This window comes from Fistularia commersonii, chromosome 14 (genome assembly GCF_037954325.1).
Source record: "Fistularia commersonii isolate RoL2024-O1a breed Wild chromosome 14, RoL_Fcom_v1.0, whole genome shotgun sequence".
Taxonomy (NCBI): Eukaryota; Metazoa; Chordata; class Actinopteri; order Syngnathiformes; family Fistulariidae; genus Fistularia; species Fistularia commersonii.
The window spans coordinates 10,146,352-10,168,611 of record NC_141297.1 but is presented as its reverse complement, the minus strand read 5'-3'; the positions used below and the strand labels follow the sequence as shown (position 1 = coordinate 10,168,611).

General features: G+C 38.5%; 1 protein-coding gene across 2 annotated transcripts in view; it reads right to left on the bottom strand.

The window, feature by feature from the left end:
* Positions 1–22,260, bottom strand: part of sema3h (sema domain, immunoglobulin domain (Ig), short basic domain, secreted, (semaphorin) 3H) — a 64,168-nt gene that overhangs the window by 26,413 nt on the left and 15,495 nt on the right. For both annotated transcript variants that reach the window (XM_086159287.1, XM_086159286.1), the window contains exons 2-8: positions 11,665–11,819; positions 7,422–7,484; positions 6,781–6,900; positions 5,047–5,140; positions 4,434–4,553; positions 3,201–3,346; positions 2,319–2,433 (exon numbers count right to left, since the gene is read on the bottom strand). In XM_086159287.1, the coding sequence (XP_086015413.1) occupies positions 2,319–2,433; positions 3,201–3,346; positions 4,434–4,553; positions 5,047–5,140; positions 6,781–6,900; positions 7,422–7,484; positions 11,665–11,819 (813 nt within the window). The remainder of the gene's footprint in view (positions 1–2,318; positions 2,434–3,200; positions 3,347–4,433; positions 4,554–5,046; positions 5,141–6,780; positions 6,901–7,421; positions 7,485–11,664; positions 11,820–22,260) is intronic.

The following is a 22,260-nucleotide window of genomic DNA, read 5'->3' as shown; positions in this document are numbered from 1 at the left end:
ATGATTCATTTGTATAAAAGTTGAATGTGGGCTGCGTGTGAGTCTAGAAAATGAAATGAAACTGCATACGAAACACTCAAATGATCATATCAGTGGTTTTGGTTCAATATTTTCTTGCTTTTTCTTGTTCTATACTACCAGCCTCGGACCTAAGGCATGAGGTAGTGGCCTCCTAAGCCAGGGATCATGGGCACAAGCTCCATCTGCTGTGGCTGACTATTTTTTGTCCCCTACCTACTAAGTATACCCGTAGCTTAAAAACCTGTTAAACACTATAATAATATCTATTGAAAAAATTGAACATTTTTATCATTAGTACAGAAAAATTGATATTACCAGCAAGGTTCTACACAGACTGTGACAACATATCCGGCACACTTGTATGAAATTGCCCCCCCCCAGCTTGACCGAGTGTCCTTTGCTTCTGCCTGGAATTCGACTTACATTTAGTCATTTACCGTATTTTCTGCACTATAAGGCGCACCTAAAAGCTTCTAATTTACGACGCAGAGTTCGAACTCAAGGCAATCGGTCACGCAGTAGAACACAGGAATGGAGCAGCAGCGAGAGAATTCAACATAAATGAATTGAGGGTATGGAAGTGGAGGAAGCAACAAGATGACCTCTACCAAGTAAAGAAGACTAAACAATTTCCGAGGAAACAAAGCGAAATGGACACAGTTGGAGAACAAACTCGAACAGTGGGTTGATCAGAGAGCAGCAAGTAGAAGTGTCTCTGCAGTCACTATTCGAATGAAGGCGACAGCGCTAGTTAGGGACATGAACATCAATGAATTTAGAGGCAGTCCTCTTGGTGCTTCTGTTTTATGAAAAGCTTTGAACTGTGACAGATGGAATTAGAAAAACATTGTTTTCAACAAAGGCAACGCAAATACGAGTAAGAGCTACTGGTACGTATGCTACCGTATTGTGAATGCACTAACTTGTTTTGGGAGTGAACCGAGTTGTCAGAACGTTTGTTTTGTACTGCGGTGCACCTCATATATGAAAACGGTTTTAAAATAGGCCATTCATTGAAGGTGCACAGTATAATCCGATGCGCCTTATAGTGCAGAAAATACGGTATGCCAAAATGGAGAAAAAGTGTGCAAATCCTAAAATATTTATTTGTGATTTGAAAATGTAAGTAGACAGCAGGCTTATTTGTTCCAGCATTATGAATATTGGGGCATTTCTGGAAGTCTGGATCCAGATGTTCGCACTTGAACAAGAAAACATTACTAAACAAGAGAACAATCGGTATTCTTACATCGAGGGTACAAAAAAATAAGAACAAAACATTGTGGAATTGAGATCTGACTGAACTACAGGGGCAAGCGCCCACAAACACACATTGACAATAATTAATATGTAAGCGTCCCCCAACCCAAATCATCCTTAATTGAAATTTTCAGAATGCTATGGGTCTCATATTTGGACTGACATTAAATTTCGTTAGCCAAAAGTACAGTGGACCTAGGTTTTGGAAATGACAGCATTCTTACAAGATCACACACAGATACACAGACACAGACACAGACACGGACACACACTGACACACACACACACACAGAGCCACCAGGCGGACACCCTGGATAATGAATAAATCCACAGCAACAAAATGTTTAGGCCAGTTGCTGTGGTTACCAAGGATGAGGCACAAAGACGAACCAAGGTGACCAACAGGGCTGTTGATCACCGTGGTAACAGTGCAACCATTCATTCACGTACACACATTCGAGGCTGAGGTTGAACATTGTATGTTTAATACAATGTTGTCAACGTGACATATCGGAGTGAGACGTGCCAGCTCTGCAATTACAGACTGCCTGTATGTCTGAACTATCTGTCATTTTTTTAGATAACTTTTGCTATCACTCCTACTGATGTGACCATTGAGGCCTGATATCAGGACCCAAATGCAAAACTCCAAAATCAATTTAATCACTCTGAGGTCAGTCTAAGAGAAGCAGAAAAACAAGCCAATGTATCCGAATCGTTGAGCTAAGGTCAGAGGCCAGAAATCCAAAAACATATCACGAGGGAAACGGACAAGAGAAAAACCCTGAAATGCTGATACCGAGAAACATGGTGATGTGGCGATTTGGTGAGTTAAAGGTGGTGCTTTTATGCCATCAGCTCTGATTGATGGTGTTCAGCTTCAGGTAAAAAGCAGGTTTTAGGAGTGAGCAAAGGAGGGGGGGGGGAATGGCCATTTTAAAAGTATTTAGCACAGATGAGGGAATCAGCCAACTATGACAGTTTGATGTGAACTTATAACTTTCATATTATGTATTTATGAGGGTGCTTGTACTTACGCAGTTGGTCAAAGTGTGTTTGTAGGCCGTCTGGTCCTGGGACTGAACACACCATGCGCGCCTTTTGGAAGGTGCTCCATTTGTTGACTAAACTCCTCTGACCTCCGATGTCGTTCTGTGTACAAACACACATTAAAATGTAATTATTTTGTAATACCAATGAATTAGTTGTTTTATTAATATTAATATTTCTTTCATCCCATTAAAGGGACACCTACTGTTTTCAAGAAAGAAACAATAAGGTCTAGCTTTTAAGTAATGTGTTAAAATAATGTCAGTATTAATTAGGGCCACAACTATCAATTCTATATTAACTGACTGACATGATCAGACTTGACAGTTTGACCCCATATGAGATAGTAGGTGAAGTTCAAGTGTTGTGGCAACACTTACATTTGTCAAAAATGGACAGAATAATAGCAAACACCTCAATTATCATAGATGTTGGACAAAAATAACTCCAAGTAGAATCAATACCTTTCTGATGCTGTCAGGACAAAATAAAAAAATTTGAATATAACAGTGGTATTCATGGCAAGGTTATTAAATTGTAAAGCATCATACCAAATAAAAATATTCCCTGGCCCATGAATGTGTGAAAATTTAAATATTCCCAGTGGAGAAAAAGACTTGGTAAGGACACTGTAAATGGAAAAATTGAACAGTCCCCTACACACAAATGGTTATCTGTACAAATCCACAGCACACACTTGTTACGTAAACGAACGACTCCATAGACTCAGATATGCAAGCTGACCAGCACGTAGGAGTCCTAACCCATGAAAACAAACATGTTAAAGTAAACTGCATGCAGAAACAGAAGTCTGATATGAGCACACAAACAAACGCAGGTGGTATCTTCGGCGATCAGACAGTCTGTACCTTGCACACACGAGCCACCCTGGAGTAGAGCACCTTCCCTGCAGCCCCTTCGGCTTCCTGAGCGCGCTCAGTGAAGAACACGTAGACCTTATCATCTTCAGGATTATCAGTTTCAGACAGTGGCGCGACATGCACAAACTGGGCATCTGCAGGGGGGACAGATTGAGTATGAAGGAATATGAATTCTGAGGTGATATGCACGTAAACTGCTGTAAGGGTGCACGAGGAAAGAGCAAAGAGCAAAGAGCAAGAGGAGATTAAGGCAATACTGAGTTTACAAACAGCTGAAAGTCAACATGTATCATATTGTTATCTTCAGAAGTCCCTGACACACGATAGAACACTGAGAAAGCATTCAGGAGATTTTTCTGTTTTTGTTTTTTTTATTTTGCCCTTGATATGCTGTTTAATCAAGGCTGCAAAGTAAGAGTACGTCTGTTAATGTTTTTATTCATAATAGCCTAAAGACTTGACTTCAAAGACAGAAAGAAGTAAAAACAAAATTTGTGAAAGATTTTTAAATAATTAATCTATCACTGGTAATCCATCTATCAGGAATCTCAAATACACCCTGTTAGCCGTGATTATGCTATATTCTATATTTCTGAAACACCAACACTATAGATCAGTTTAGATGGGACGCCATGAATGCATCACCATTGCGATTCATTACTTAATCATACCACTGTGAATGAGACCTCATTTGCATGTAGACCTTCATCAAGTGCTTTTTTATTTTTATTTTCAGCGCCATGTAAAGTGACTTGCAATATCTTTTTACTGGGGAGTATGTGTGTGTGTGTGTACTGAGGTTTTCTAAGAAGGAAACCTTACTGAAAGCAGGCTCTCTGTGAAAAAAACATTCACCCTGTTTTTGGTAGGTAAATGTATGTTTTGGCGCTGCTCTTACTCTGGCAGACCTTCAGTACAACTCATAATAGCATCTGGCTGTGTGTGTTTGTCACAGACTGTCAGTATACTACTGTCAGTGGGCTACTGAGAGATGTACTACCTTCATTTTCTGGCACCATCAGAAAGGAAATGAATTATCACTGAACTTCACTTTGCAGACATAGCTTCATAGTTCCTTTTGTTGCATACTACTGTGAATTTTAAAGCTGGGATACAATCCAACACTTTAGATGTTAACTCCAACTATTAGTTTAGACACCAGTATTTAAACTGGTTGGCCCGTATTTAAATTAGGTTTTCTTTAGCTTTCTTTCCACTTACCCTGCAGCCACGTGGAGTCATACTGCTCAGTGCGGATGACATGACGGTTGCCAAGACTACGAAATAAGGCAGAGTCCCGGCTCATGAAGTCTGATGTAATGCCTGCATAGAGCTCTCCGTCTATGCAGAAGAAATAATTGATTTAAAAGTCTAGAATGATGGAGTGATAATGTTATTGACATTTCTTATCAATACAATTTTGACCTGTTCAGCATGCTTTCACTGAAGAAGAGCTACGTAACACCTTGAAGAAAATGGATTTACCAACATCATTTACACTCTTTTTCTGAAAATTTGTATTCTGGAGTCATGTATAATTGTAAGATATGCTTTTTTTAAATTTAGCCTTGTGATATGGCCAACTTGGGTAAATGTGATTCACGCAGAATTTCATTCCTGCTTCTGACATTTAAAAGTACCAACGCTCCTGGAAAAACACTCACATATAGTTTGCTTTTTAGGCAGCTGGTCAGTGAGTGATGATGAGATTTGTTTCAGTCGTCTCAAATCATGCAAAAGAGCCAAAATCTTGTATATCTTGTTGTTAGCTCTGGTGATGATCTACATCTCTAACTATTTAATATGTGAATGAGAAAACAGATGGTTAACTCACCAATGACAGCTGAAGCTGTTTTCTGGAAGGGATCGTAGGGACATTTCCCTTTCCCACACTCTGTCTGGCTGTAAGACAGAGTCTTGTGTTCTGACTGGTGAAAAAAACAGAGATGGAGGTCACTATGACAGAACTGATCAGAATAAGCTGTACTTTGTGTTTGGGCTGACCAACAGCTTTGACTCATATCTATGAATTGGCTGATTCTTTTTTTTTCATTCCCTGCCTCAGTCATATACCATGAAAACACACATACACTGAGCGCGAGCAACTAATTGAGGGTAATCAGGCTAAGTGGAGGGATTTCTCAATGTGTGAAGTGGAGTCTTAAACCAGTCAGCACCACCGGCTCCTCTAAGCACCACGTCTGAGCATTTTCTCTGATCTTGCATGGCCTTTCATGGGATTAGCTTTAACCCGACACACATACTGCTGAAAGGCATGCATGTAACCTACAGAAAACCAGAAATGCAGGAACAAAAACCCCACCACACACATACCAGCTCACACAGTGTCTGACCCCACACTGACACCTATGCCGAGTTTTAACCTCACACACATGCTCACAGAAATATATGCTTCAATGCCCAAAACTGAAAAAATTTGCAATTTCATTATTTCAGTGGTTTCAAACAAAACATAACAGCAGACATTAACTGCAAATATTGAATGTCAAGAAAAAAATGTCAAATCAAAAATGGTCTGCATCCACTGGAAGCAGGTGTGTTCATCCCACGTGAAAAAATGTAGATAGTGAAAACAGGTGAGACAGGATAAACTCGTGAAGATATATGGGCATGAGGGCAGATGCCACAGTTGTGACATTTACACTGTTGATAGGCCTGTGCATAGGGGTGGAGAAGCTATGATGGTATGATGGGTGGTCGGACCAACATTGGTGCATCATTAAAAAAAAGAGGATTTTAAATGCTTCGGCATCATTATTTTACGGTCTTTCTCCCTCTCTTGCTTTCACGCTTCATTTCTGTCTGAATTATACATTACTACGTTAGATGCGCTACAATTCTAGTTTGGTATACATCTAAGAAACTTGAAGACCAAAGGTATTGTGCTAATACTCAATTTTCAAGCTTGTGTGTTCTGGTTAACTTCTGATGCTACTTTTATCTTCAGCTTAATCTACACATTTATAAAATTCTTGCTTGCTGTTTACTTTCTGGATTCACTAACTAAATCACAAATCCATCCTGTGCATGAGTAGGTACCTTTCCAAGTAATTTGGAGTCAAATCCCCATACATCTCAAATTTGAGTAGTCTGGAGTCTAAATTGCTGAAGCCCACACAAAGAGATACTGCCTTGACAGACCAGGCTCATAAGTTAAGAGTGTTTAGGCAAGTCTCAGAAAATTAAAAGTCACTTCAGTAGACTGAATTGAGTCATGGTCAAAAGAAGGGTAAAGGTCTGAGTCCAAGTCACAAATGATAAATCGGAGTAAAAGGTCTAAAGAAGAGTATCACCAAAGCAGAGTGAAATTCATAGAGAATTCACCAAGAATCTGGGATCTAAATCAAATCTGTTGCAACACGCCCTTGCAGGAATTTGGATGAGCTTCTGGTAGTAAAGCATCATGATCCATATTACAAATTCCCAATTTTCACAATTCTGTCAAGAGTCCCTGAGCTTCTAGAAAGCACTAAAATATTGCATTCCAGAGACAGTGTGTTTGATTGTGTGTGTGTGTGTGTGTGTGTGTGACAGACAGCAGTAATACCTGTTGGAAGACACTTGTAGCTATATAAGCACATCGGGGATTAAAGGCTCCAGTGCCGCACACGTAGAGGTGTGTCTGGTTGAAAATCTGCAGGACTCGCAAGAAGTTTGCACATTCCGTCTGGATAGAGAGACACAGTTAAAGGGGAATGGGACATTTATTGCATGAAGAATGTATACATTTATTGAAACTGTATTAAATATCAAGAAGAATACAAACCACGAGAGGCTCGACTGATATTTATTAAAAACCTTTAGAAAAAAATACTGAACATATCGTCATCCAGGACAGCACTCAAATTTAAGGGTGGCTGTCCAATCTTTTTTTTTTATATGCAGTATTAGAATTTTCTCTTTTTTTAGACCAGATAACAATTAGCAGCAAATCTTTCAGGGTTGCGCAGATTTAAAAAAAAAAGGCATGAAATGGCAAAAAGCAGCATCAAGGAATCATATAAAAGGTCTACAGCAGGGACAGATTTTTTCGAATGAGCAAATTTAAATCTGTTTGGCCATAAATGTATATTTAGAACTAATAAGCCATGTGACTTCAAATTACTAAACATGATGACACCCTATAGTTATCTGTGATATATGTTTTTCTGCTTATGTGGTCCTGTGTGTTCGCGTGTGTTAGGTTACCTCTGGATCCTTCCCAGCCATGAGACATTCTTGGACACGGTCTGGACTGGCTGGCCAATATAGCTACAGGGAGAGACAATGTTGGTGTGAGGGAGAGAGAAAGACAGAGAGATACACCAGGAGGAGAACAGATACAGACAAGCACTTTATTTTCTGTTTGACTTGAGCCATACTCAGATAACAACACAGATATTTCTTTACATAAATCAACATATAGGCACATCCATCAGTATTAGCCTTCTAAATGTTTTCTATCCCCATAAGATATTTTTTCTGGTGATATTTGGTTGATCGTATCAATCATTACTTTGTTTCCAAGATATACAGAAAGTCTTGGCATTATACCAGTCAACCACAAATATTAAGAATTTAAGACTCCCTTGTAATGGAAATCATTTCATATCAAATACTGGGGTTTAAATTTTAAGACTGACCCAAACCAGATAACAGCTCCAGACCTGCCCTGGAGCTTGAAATCTGACATGACCTGCCCCACTCCAGGGGCAGGTCATGTTAGATTTCATTACATTGCCACAAGTTTTCATGTCTGTCAAATGTAAGTTGTTTTTGTTAAACCCCACAGAAGCTCAGAAGAATTTCTTTTTGTTCTCATTATAACAACAGCACAGCACGTTTTGTTGGCAGCAAGAATGTTGGCTAATTTGTTTTGGTTAGAGATTTTGCATGCACAGAAGCCGACATATATGAAGCCTACAGAACTGTTGACCACATTCCCTTCTTTGCACATATGTGTGAGCTCTTTGTCGTGTCCACCACAAAAGGAGGAGCACATGTGTCTCAAATACCACAATGAAGAGGACTGTTTCAATTACTGATCAGGGAGAGATCCAAAATAATCTTTTTTTAATAAATTTCCACTACAAACGCCTTCCACAAATGAATCCATAAGTAAGAAAAAATAATTACCAAAATGGTATTCAGTCAACAAGTATCACAAAAAAAAACTGCTCTGCAGTTTTCTTACTAAATTCTGAATTATATGCTTATAATTATTAGCATTTTGCTTATGATACTGCTTGTGAACATGCATGATGTTGTCACATGGAAACTATCCAGAATGAAAATCAATTAAGGTTAATTCTCACTGGGAGTAGATGATAAGTGAATATTCATTTTCAGGTCAATTTGTCCTTTAACTCATAAATTTACTTTTTTTTTCTTCTTAAGACTAAATCAATGTATCTAGAAAAAATTATAGGTTGTTTCAGACTGAGGTCACATTCTCCAATAGTGTATTTATGATCTGCAGTTATATGAGATGAAAGATTTCATCCAGGTTTCAGTCATTAAAACATAATCACCCTTCTTATTGCCACAGACGAACAAATCATTATAAAAGATACTAAGTAAAATGAGTCTCATGTATCCTTTGTTAGAATGTCCAGAAATGATCTGTGTGTAATAAAAGCACAGCCTTGATGAAGTTTCCAATGCTTATTTCAGGCCATTAAAGAAATAATAGTCATATCATTGTATGTCTGCCTGTGTGTGCGTGCGTGCATGCGTGTGTGTGTGCGTGCCTGCATGCGTGCATGCATGTGCGTCATCCTGAGCCAGTTCTGCATCTGAAGCCAATGTGAAAGCAATAACTACATGCCAGCTCTAAGATTAACTGGACACACTGACATTTTTAAAATGGAAATCATTTTTGATGAGAGGTAAAATACTTTTTCATTTTATTTTCCCTTAGCAAGATAAATTTGATAATAATAATGTATAAAGTAAAATAAATTACCTGTATACATGCTTTAGTTTTTCATAAAACCTTATAGTTGCTGTCATACAGTTGCAAGATTGCAGAACAACAAATTAAATATGCAAATTCTAAGGTGGGGTTCTCTTTTTGGTTTAAATGACAAATTAATTCATTTTTTTTATAGATAGGAAATGATGATAGAATAGGAGTAAAAAGAAAGCTGTTGATGTTCTATTTGGTGAGCAGTCTCCACATTTCCAGTATTAGTTGCCTGATGTCATCCTTCCTATAAGGTCTGATGCTGAGCAGATAAGATTAGAAACCACAGTCCTTATCACAAAATACCACACACGAATATGGACCACCATTATGACTCTCACCACATGAAGATTTCATGGAAATGAACTTCTTATTAAAAAATGTGCTGACTGACAGCTTATGTAACATATAAGGCAAAATGTGGGTTCATACTTAAATAAAACAATAGAGAGAATTCAGGTGAAGGGGCCCCACATTTCTCTATTATATTAAATTAAGCCGCTTAATATGAAAACAACAAGAAAAAAATAATTTGCGGAAATGTGAAAAGGAAAAAATGTTATAAAAGCAACAACCTCCTCGTGACTCCTTGTGTAATGTGGCTCGTCAGCTGGACTCACACAAAAGGAATGCACTGACGGTTTTGCGATCAGTGAAAAATGCAACGAAGGGCAAACCACACTTGGCATTTTGCCCTGCCTTGAGATGAACTGGAGGATTTGTTGAGTTCATCTTCGCTTCAAAATCAGTTCATATGTGCTTGAAAAACACTTCTTTTCAACTTCTGAAAAAAAATGGATGAAAGTAGGTATGTTGAAGTGAGGCTTTAAAGAGATGATCAGCCTTGGGTGCCAGTCGAAATAAAGAGATATGTAGAGAATGTATGACTGCGAGTGGTTTTAATACCGCACCGAAAAGGAAAACTGAACACAAGGTGAAGTGGTATAAACAGACTATAAATTCTGTATTTAACTTTATAGCTAGCAGGCTGACTTGCGAGTTGTCAGTGATTATCCATTGTTTGCTGGCTGACTGCCTGGCTGGCCGGGTGGGTGGTTGGCCAGCTTGACTGCTGTATGTCTGTCTTTTACTGGTTGTGTGTCTGCTGCCCTACCTGTTTAGATATCTCATATTGTGTTTGCATGCCATACTGATGAGTATTGATCTGATCTGACAAGTGAGAGTAATGTCTCTGTCCCTGATGTGACTCTGAACGTGTCCTGACCGGCTAGAAAACCCCCATCCTGTCTCTCTGGACATGCAGGCTGTAACACACATCAGATATTGATACAAATCTCTTCAAAAATGTGATTTTTTTTTTTTTTTTTTTTTTTCCCCCTCGCATTTTCATAACTGTTTTGCAACCAAATTTTCTGTCCTTGGACACCCAAACACTGTGTTTTTAGTTGATTATCCTGAATTAATTTAGTATATTATTTAAAATGCTCTTGGCATAAAGGGTGACCCAAATATCAGTCTGGCCTCTTAGGGATGAATTAAATGTGTCAGGGTGGGAACTTGACCAGCTGAGTCAAGATGGGGCAGGGCACAACGCTGACACAATGCATCTTGCCTAAGCATGTCAAGCCTCATATTTTTGATGGAAATCTTCTTCCCTGAATGAGTAGGTGGATTGTATGAGCTATCAAATTCATCAGTGAAGCCAAAGTGTGCAAATTATTTGTACAAGAAATCAACTGATATATTTAATTGGTTTATTAAAAAGTTGCACTTGTAGCCATGCTTCAAACAGTCCAAGTGGAAGAAACAGGCCATTCCTGTACCAGCAAATGTCTATCTGTATCCCTGTTACATTGCCGGTACAGAGGACACTGCAGAGGCTCAGCAGTGATCTCTAACAGGAGCTGATTGAGGAATGTGAAAAATGTTTAAAGAGTATATGCCAGTATGTATTAGAAAAAAAAGCAGTCTGTTAAACCCCATTAAGTTCTTATCGGTTTGCTTTGGAAAAGGTGAGAAAATTATGCACTTTAATGTCTCAACCAATCTGAGATTGTCAAAATAGCACTTTCTTCCTGTCACATTATTCAAGGCCTTTCAGGTTTTGAAACATGTCCAAAAATCACAACATACATTAAAAGAGAATAATAAATAGAGGCTAAATTCCAAAAAAATTATACATGACCAAAAGGCCAGTCAAAAAGCTCCAAAAATGAAACAGGAAAGTAATGTTATTTGACTATAAAGAGGAAAGTGGAGATCAAGAAGTGAACAATAAAGATTAGGCGCAGAATAATATTATTGAGAAGGTCAAAATATGGGAAATATGGAAGCAAGGCAAAGGGTTCTAACTTTTCTTTCTATAGTTATTTCTTTCTATAGTTAATCATTAATGAGGACAATCCTGATGGATACTAAATTGATTATCTATACTTCCCTGTATGAGTATCTGTGTGTTGGTCTATAGTTTTGTGTCTAACAATCCAAAAAATCCAGGTATCTGTGTATGCAGCCTCCAGTTCTGACCTTGCGTGGCTTCTGTGTTATATCATCCATACTGGTAGAAAGCAGATTATCTTTCATGGCCACATAAAGACGCTTGCCATCTTCATCTGGCATCAGGGAGTGTAGATCTCCTGCTACCAGTGGTAGTGTCAGCAGGCGGCCATTCTGGATCAGCTCTGAAGACAAGGAGAAAAACGGAACAGACATGGCATTACTAAACCACCGAGTTTCCACATTCATTTGACCAAATTCATCTTTATGATTTAAGGAAAGTGTTGGTCCTTATTGTGTTAAATACTGCATTTGCAAGAATTGGGGATTTCAGATAAATGGCGACAAGGATGGAGCAAAGTAAATCTGAATGTTTGTTTGTGATTTTAACTGTAGAGAATTTAATTCCATCTACCATAGTCATCTAGCAGACCCAAATTGGCAGAATGAGTATATCACATGGCCAGTGTCTATTTACATCTTCTTTGAATTTTTCAACTTCACTTTAACATAATGCACCAGATGGGTATTTTTCAATATCAGTTTTTCCCACCATTTTAATCCCCAAGATCTCCAGAACATCGGAGGCTACGTACTCTAGCCAGCCAGATGGAGTTGCTCACCGATAGCATCTGGACAATATATAAAAGCAAGGGAAGCAGAGAGGGCTAAGAGCTAAGCTAAAGCTCAAACTATACTGACTCTTGTTAGCCAACATTTTCCTCCCAAATTTGCCATCCTTGTTGAGCAAAATAGACAAGATATGACTTTTCATCAACCGTCAAAGTGTGGCCAGTGGGGGATAGACTCTGTAATTCATGACAGGTGTCAACATGCAGACTGGGGTATGTTTGCTTCACAGGCACATGTGGCTTTTCACACAGATATTGACACTTACTCCTCTTCAGGGCTAGAATATATCAACACCACTATTGACAGTGTTACCACACAAAATCTGATCACCATGCATACAAATCAGAAGTGATGGATGAACAAGAGGGTGCTTTTCCTGCCAAAGTTCCACAACATTGCCTTCAGTGCAACGAGTGGCAACTCAGGAGTTCAGAGCTGTCATCCTTCAAACTCAACATTCCTGGTTCGATTTGATTCGCCAAAGTGTTGTTGGGCATTGCACTGAACCCTTACCTGCTGCTCATGGTTCATCCATGATGGGTAAAAGGCAGCGGCCAAATTTTGCTGATGTTGTGCTCCATGTATAACTGAATGTGACAATAAAGGTCTTTTTTCTATTCTCTTCTACAAGAAAGGGCAAAGCACGGTATAGGCTGTACTTCCTCAGCAGGCTGAGGTCCTTCAATGTCTGCAAAAAACTTCTGCTGATGTTCTACCAGTATGTTATGGCCAGTGTGCTCTTCGATTGCTGTGGGATGCTGAGGTGGTAGCACTAGGAGGAGGGACACTGGATCAACAAAGTATCTCTTCTCTTCAACTCTGACCTCCAAAGTATGTGATAGGAAATTCAGGCCATCATCAACCGCATGCCCAGCAACTCAAACCCAAAAACTACTGATGTGGCCTTCCTGAATGAGCTAAATGATTTTTATGCTCGCTTTGAAAGAGACACCAGGGAGAAAGCTACCAATACAATCACCAATGTTCACCAAACCAGACCCAAGAGGAGTTATTCCATTCCACTCATTCACATCCTCCCCTCCACGCATGTGCACACGCACATGCACACACTTTATGCTGCCACAATATCATATGTATGTATCCTTTTCTCACCACATCTGTGAATGCATTATATATAAGGTAGGTGTTAATGCCCCCACAATGTTGAAAAATAAAAATGAAAAAAAATGTAAAAGTAACAGATGGCCACTGTCTAAGATGTCGGATATAACACATTTCTGATCAAAAAAAGTGCTTCATCGATAACGCACGATTGTTTTTCTTGCAGCTTTATTTCTTGTATCAACTTGACACTTGGCTCAAACATAAAGACTCAACTGTATCTTTGTGGATAAACAAATACAAACCCAAACATGAACATGAAGACTCTGTACCGATCTACATCCCAAGACAGATTGTAAGATAGTGTTGGACGATAAAAACACTGATTTAGAACATGCAGATGCAATATTTTAGAAATGATTGCACTTTTGCAACATATAAACTATGAAAGCTATGGTGTGGGAGATTTCCTGATAGCTGAGGAAGAGGACAAATCGCACGTCGTACTGTCTAGTTTTCCCTCTTGAACGGTGGATAAAACTTGGCAGCCGCTCACAAATAAAGGCATGAATACATAGATCTCTTAAAATACACTTCCAGCTGGATTCAAATACAATGGCAGCGCCCAGTAACACTGAGTGGCAGAAACAGCATGTAAAAGAAAGCTTCAAAATGCAGTAAATGGAGGCCACAGTAAACTCTGCACAGCATGTTCTTGTTTAGTAACCTGGCCAGTCTACAGAGCATCATTTAAAATGATACCAAAGGGATGAGAGGCACAGTCTAAGTTTATAAGAAAGCCCTAAGGAGGAATTGGATGCGTCTAATTATCATATTTTTCCCACTGTAGATTCAGCACACAATGTTATTTCTCTCAAGGGAAGATTTAAAGAAGGTATCAATAATTTAGCATCTTCTGCCACCAGCAGAACTTTGCAGACTCTTATTAAAGAAATTCACTGGTACAGCTTGAGTTTTATAAATGATGTTTCTTTCTACACAGTGGTAAAAGGAAAAAATAGATCTGAAAGACACAACATGTTCTCCAGTGTGACACACAGTATACTCTGTTCAGTTCTCCTCACAGTACCATGAAGTCCAGATTGTTCTGTGTGATAAAATCACTCACAGCCAGTAGCAGTGTGCAAGCTCTGACTCACGCCTATGTTTTTTTTCATCAATTCTGGTAGGGATGAACAACAAAAGTAATGTGACAACAGAGTTGTAACAATTGTCTGCCTGTATTTCTATGTTTTCTTCAACTGATCAGATTTTGCTCTGAACACAAAAACCTCACAAAACTTTCTCTCCAATAACAGGGATGTCAACATTTGTTTTGTCACTTTAAGTTCTTCATCATAGTGTGGATGAAAATGCAGATGGACAAATGGCTTGTCCATCTCCAATAAGGCACTTTAAAATGTAGGGAGAAAACTGTCATATCAAAAATGCACATACATTTACACCATGAAACAAACACATTTCTAATGTGTTGCTGGTATCTGCCTTATAGAAGCTGTTCACTACGTCAGAGACGTTATAGCTTTTACATTTAACTCATAAGACCCAAGCTCTCATTTGCTGCACTTTTTTTATTTCTTATTACACAGGTCTTATTTTGACCTGTTAATATAAAAACGAAGCATCATCTTTTTACATGATGTTGTTTATGAGAAAAATGATGTCGACATATGGCAACGCATGGTCTAAAGAATCGCAGGACACTATAAAGTTAACCAAGAAATCTGATGTCAGGTGTTAGGAGGTAAAAGAATAGAATACAATTAATGATATTGTATAAGCAGTTAATTGAATAGAAGTCACAATGATCAATCAACTGTGAGAACAATTTTAAATATGAATTTTGTTTTTTTTCTAATTATTTTCCAAGGAGAACAGAGAAACAGTCAGTTAGAGAGCAAATAAATTTATTGGAGCTGACAAATGTGCTTTTTATTAAAACAGTTGCACACAAACTTTAAGGAACCCGATCTTTTGAGAAAGTTAACTTGAGCTCCACTTGTGTATTAATTGAATGCATTGAGGAGTCGAAGGCAGGGAGGGAAATAAGCACATTGGAGAGATTGTCAGAGCTGGGGAAATAGTTTTCAGCTGAAATGGAGCAGATTGATCCAAAAGTCTGACAAAGGAATGAGACAAGACCACAGAGAAAAACCATGGAACAATTACTGACCGAATATAAAATGGATCAATGACAAGTGACGGGCAGGGGTGAGAGAACGGCCACATTCACCCAGAGTGCATATGCAGCAGTTACTTCAAATGAGCATTTGCATTCTCGGGAGAGTTACGACCATTCAGGTCTTGGGGTACCAAGATGGGGGAGTGCTGAAAAAAAATGCCTTTGTCCTCCTTTAAGATAATTGAGATGCTTTATATGAGGACTGATAATCTTAAATTTCAAGTTTGTGTCAAGGATGCATACATCAGGTAGCTGCTGACCTAGAGGTAGCATTTTACAGACTACAATCCAAGCACCATGGCCATATTTCAAGAGCCCTGAATTTACATCATATTTTATAATATTACTTTATATTTATAATATTTATTTCTATCTATGTAATTCTATACAATACACAAGGAACGGATTGATTCAATTTTAGGAGCCTCAATCAAATAGTATTGTTGCACCAGGTATTGTACAGTATAATACGCCAAGATCTGTATTTATTTCTTACAGCATCAGACAGGTAATAGTTTCTTTGTCTGAATAGTTAATTAATGCCAAACATTTACCAAACAAAAGTCTAGAACAATAAACACAAAATTCCATAGAAACTGCTGACATTGAAATGATCCAAAGAATCTCCAACAGCAAAAGAGGTGAGTCACAGAATCTTCCTTGCATTTGCATTAAAACCTTAGTTGTGTCCATGCGCAGATCTTTTGGTGGGCTTACAGCCTAAAAAAGGGATTGCATATTGAAACAGAAATATTTCAGGATCTCGATAGAGCTGATGGAAGATATTTGTGGGTCCTTGTTTAATTTTTATGACCAAAAAAAAATACAAACGCCTTTGAATCTTCTATAAAGTTCTACCAAGCGGCAGGTAGAGCAGTCAAAGAGGTTGCTGATTAAAAACCCTCCACTTTTGGTTGCAAAGTAAAGCTTTGGAATGCCCACAATTTCTCCAATTGAACTTTGAATAGTAATCCCTGTGAGAACATTATTTCTACTACTCGCTACTTTTAAACAGAAATAGTAGCATTTGATGGGAATTATTTATAACCCCTTTATTATTTTCTTTAATTAAATGATTTCCCTGCATGAGGCCTCATCAGTGTCTATGAAAGTGTCTTTACTGTTGCAAACAGTGTCTACTTTTCCTGTGTACAATGTCTACTTCTTGGTGAGTTTTGTTATGACGTGATTGCCAAAAACAGCTATCCTCATAGTTCATCACATTTTCTCAACTTTGAATCGGATTTTTGTCTGAAACTTTGCTGCATTCATTGAAATATACAACATGGCAAAATGACAGAATCCGACATCTCTGTTGGATTGCTGTGACTCCATTAAACCTTTGTTTACAGTTCCCGACCGACAAGAGAAACTGAGTCAACTTTCCTTCTGGCCCTTGTGTGATTACACATGACTTGGGAATAATTGAAGCTGATTACTTTGAGTCATTGCTGCATTTTGGAGGCATTTTGCATTCCATGCTAATACACTATAAATTCAATGCGAGAGGGTAAAGCAACACGCAATCGAAAAAGGGAAGGCGGCGGGGCAAGCAGTGGGGACAGGAGATGAGAAATTTAACGGACCAAAAGTGACAATGAAATGAAAAAGGTTTGACAGGTAAAGGCAGTTACGAGATGAAAATGGGGAAAATGTCAGAACATAACAAGATGATAGACAGATAGGGAAAAAAAGAGGAGAGGCCCAAGGTTGGTGGGGGTGGGGGGGGAGATCAATGTGAAAATAATCTTGATGGAGGAAAATTAATAAATATTGATAGATGATGATGAGGAAGAGCTAAAATAATAAGAATAGAAGAAGACAGGTGGGGAATGGATCGGAAGTTTGATGAGCAGAGAGGAGACAGTGTCTGTAAAAACTGTGTTATAATGACAGCGTGGGGGAATGATGGGCATATGGAAGGATTGGAGAGGAAGTGGAACCAAGTGAGAGAGGGAGATGAAGCGAAATAGTAGCCAAGAGAGTGGGGGAATATTGTGGTGCAATAACAGAGTTGAGAATGATGGATACACGGGTGAATTGAGGGGGAGGACATGGAGGAGGAGGTGTAGGAGAGTGAGAAATGCGGACACAGAAAGGCAAGATAAAAGTGAGAGGGGAAATATATATATATGGTGACAAGGTGAGAAATGATGATTGGATGGATGGTGGGTGAGCAAACAAGCAAGGGAGAGGGCTGTCTACAGAACAGTCTATGAAAAGGGCAATTACAAAGAGAAAGACAGTTGGAGGGAGAGACTATTGTTTTTATGTTTTGCAATGCAGTATTGTATGTGAGCATAGAAGGCTAGTTTTATTCTTCCAAATACAAAGCGGAGGTGTTTTGTCTCCGTCTGGTGCAACATTTCTGACCATCTTTACCATTTTAGTCAGTCTGTTTGCTGTACAATTTAATTTTGCGGCAATAAAACTGACTAAGAAGAATACATTAAAACAGGGTTCAATAGATAGCTGTAGGGCAAAACTTACCGATTAAAAAGTAATAATCATCCTTTTATTAAAAATCATTATAAAAGCATCCTGATTTTGAAGTTCATTTAAGAAATTGTTTTCCAAAATGTACTGACTAGATGTACAAAACATAAGATATAGATGTCTGTGAGCTTTTGTGTGTGTTCTCTATTAATTATTAACTCACTGACAATATTTTCATTTCTACAAAAAAACATTGATGCTATTCATTCATTCCATGCATCAAAAGCAAAGTTTCTTAAAATATGGAGACGATACTGGCAAAAGAGCCTGAAAGGAGGACAGCCGTGTCATTTGATGATTTTGATCATAGCAGATGCTGAATGGTGGAAGTTAAGTGACTGAGGCCATCTTTTCAATTTATTTCTGAGCTGAGGACAAAATACAAAAGACACAATGAGATATCAGTCATGAAGCTCAGAAACTTATGTTGCCTTACATTGTCAACATGCCTAAACAAGACCAAAGCCACAATTGCTCTTGGTACACACAACTAGACATTACTTTGTATGTTTGCTGTTCACAATGTTAGTATTCAAACCCTTATCAATCTGTAAAAAGTGTGGCATTCGATATATATATTTGTATTTTGACAGTGTTATTATCATATAAATTCTCATTTTCTACAACAGTTCCATTTGCCTGCGGGAGATACATCTGTCCTACCCAGGGTGCAAATTATAGAGTAAAATCTTTATGTAAACACACACACAAAAGCATTTTGTGTGTGTGTGTGTGTTTTTGTACATTTTATTGTTCATCCATAATTCAACAAGTTCATAAGTCTTCTATTGTATGACTATATATCTTTATTTATCATCGGAAGTCCTGGAAACTGTTGCTGCACACAGCTGCCAAACGCTATTTCACACAACACTAAACCAGTGTTTGCAAATGTTCAACTGATGTCCATAATGAGTCTCATCACAAGGGACAGAGATTATTTCTCAAAGTGGGAAGATCGCAATTTAGTCCTAAAATGGAGGTTTTCAATGTAGCACATGTGAAGAGAAAAGAATAGAAGACTCTGCAACTCTATGGACCTGGAGAGATAATTTGAAACAGGAAAACAATCACAGCAGGAGACAAACACTTCTGCACAATAAAGACAAATAGTAAACATCAAGCCAGAGTTTCGGGGCGGGGGTCTCAGCAAGTGCTTTGTTGAAACTCCATGAGGAGGTAAATTATTTTACTTGACATTGCTTGAGCTTTTATTTATTCCAGTGAATGAACCTGCAGAACAATGAACTCAACACAAATGTCACTTTGAGCTTGTTTTGTTCAGGGCCCGGATATTTATTAAACTCCTAGTCAAAACAGCTTGTGTCTTTTTTTTTACAAGCCATTACTATTTTGAATGAAGCAGCCACTTAACAAAATTCTAATTTTTCCAGTGAGTCATTGTTGATGCAGAACTATAGGAATTAAAAAAGGGGAAAATAGTGCAATAACCATTTGTTAAAAACAAATAAAAAAACAAAACACTTATATATAAAACTCTTAAGATTTATATATTTAAGACATCTCTGTAACTGATATGTGAGGTTAATTCTATCAAGACCATGCACTAAATATTGCTTCTTATTAACCATCTCACATATCATAAATAACAAAAGACACAGGTACAACAGTTATGATTGCTCCACTCCGGGCAGGTGCAAAAATACCTGCAGTCAGCCAATGATCTTCATACCAAACACAACTACAAAGAAAAAAATCTGTGTCTAATTTCTTTTTTGGCGAAATCATGTAAGAGAAATTCCTGATTCTTTCAAGTGGGATTGTTTTCATTGTTTTCCATTTCAATTACTCTCTTACTTGGTATTCATATCTGTAGACATACATATTCCCCTCTCAAAGTGTTTTGTGACTGTACATGCTCCTAGGCTTGATGTTCAACAGTGAAAATAAAATCACTCCATTCCACTCTTGGAATTTATTCATCTAACAATGTTTTCAGACGTTAAACTTATCAATGACACACCTAAAATGTTGACTTTACAACTTTAGTTTGACAGTATGGCGTTACTGAGTCAACTCCCAAAACCAGGAATCTCATCAGCATCATCTGCATTAAAGTGTGAGTGCCACAAGCACAGCAAGACCTTGCTTAATTGAATCTAAAACATAGAACTCAGCTTAATCAAATGTGAAACCACTTCCTGCACTGGAAACACTGGCAACTTTCAGCGTCTGTTACCATCAGTAGGTTGTATTGGTTCAGACAAGGTGAAATCCAGCTCACATCCTCACTAAATCAACAATAAAACAAGTCTGATGAGATGCAGATCTGCTAAAGGGAATTGAAAGTGACACACACGTATATATGAATGGACATACAAACACACACACATGTGCAGAGGGGTGGTGTATACATCTGGAAAGAAATCACATGGGTGCTAATTGAACAAATTTAGAGTTCAGCATTGACACCCTCATCAACCTCCTCTTCTGATCAGAGACAAACCATCTGGTTTTCTTTACCTTGAGCAGACCATAATGCACACGCATAGGAAGGATGTTTGGAAACTTTTGGCCCAATAAAAAAATATCCCAACTTGAACTCACAATGATGAATTGCTCTTATTCAGTATGAAAAAAACACATTCTTTCCTCCATCCACACACACACACACACACACACACACACACACACACACACACACACACACACACACACACACACACACACACACACACACACACACACACACACACACACACACACACACACGCACTCCTGGCTAAATAGCGAAACACCAGCTGCACCCACCCCACCCATACTCTTGGGACTGTTGCCTTGGCAACAGCAACCATGCCGAGATAATTTGTGTGTATGTGTGTGTGGTGGGTCGAAGGGTGTCTCTTGGCCTTATTACCTACGCTTTTGACTCCCCTGCATATTAAAACATAAATACAGTACCCCAAACCACTCACCTGCATTCGGGCTGGAGCTCAACGTCATAGTTTGGAATATTGGTCTTTTTTTTTTTTTTAAATTGACTTAATGGAAATCTCAAGATGAAAACTGTCATCTGCGTCTTGCAGCTTGGACACAGTGCCAACATTCAACAGGATCCTAACACACGCTGGCCAAAACTGCACTGAATCCTCCCAAAAGAGGCTCAACTAAACACAGCCAGAATTTCGAATTAAAATCGAGTTGTTTGTTGTTTTTTGTTTTTGTTTTTCTAATGACCCTCAGGACAAATACCTTCAGATTAGATTGATGACTGAAGAATTAATCTAAAAGTGTTGCCGGTTGCTGCTTTTGCTAAGGGAGGAGGCTTTGAGATGTCACAAAGAATATTTGAATACCTGCAATGTGCTGGGTTCTTGTGACAGAATGACATTTTCAATTACATTGCCTGAAAAAATATCTTGTAGAATTAATTTTATTTCATCCTGTATTATGAAGCAGAATGTTTAAACGTGAAAAAGATGTGTCATTGCGGAGAACTTAACAGTGATACAATCCTTTCATTTTCCTCACTCATGCACAAACTTGCACACAGACATATGCACGCTGAGTGCAACCATTCTTATCAGCTTCAAGTTGACAGCAGAGTCAACGAGGGTTGTGACCTCTGATCTGAGCCAATTGGCCTCTGACCCCTGTCACTGGAACTCAAAGGAGAAAAAAGTTAAGACGTGAAAGAAGAGACAGGCAGAGAAATAATCCTACAGGCACTTTATTAGTGCATGCAAGCATACAGCCCAACACACAGACACACACCGAGAATGGTTCCTCTAGAAGTCCAAGTATCTATCTGTCCACATTTACCGCCACTGATGTGTGTTTCGCTACGTAGAGCCATGTGCTATTATATCCGCCTGTTTATGTCCGAGTTCCCGAGGTGTATTTTTATCCGTGATGAACATTAGATTAAAGGCTGTAGGTCATGGGAGCCTTGATGGACCTCGATGTGATTAGAGCAAATGTGTGGCGTGTGATACAGCTAAGGACATTCCTGCATTGCTCCACATTCACTCACACAAATACGCACATGCACTCTGACAAGGTAATGCATCAATGATCTGGCACTCATGAGCAATCACACACTTGCACATGAACAATATCTCAAATGACCTCACAATGCAGGTATGGATCACAATTCCTGGATGGACTGTTATTTGTTCAATTGTTCACATGACTCAGAGTTATGTTTTGTTTTGATAAGTGTCTTGAGTCTAAAACAGCTGCACCAAATTCAAGCCAATATCAGTAACATC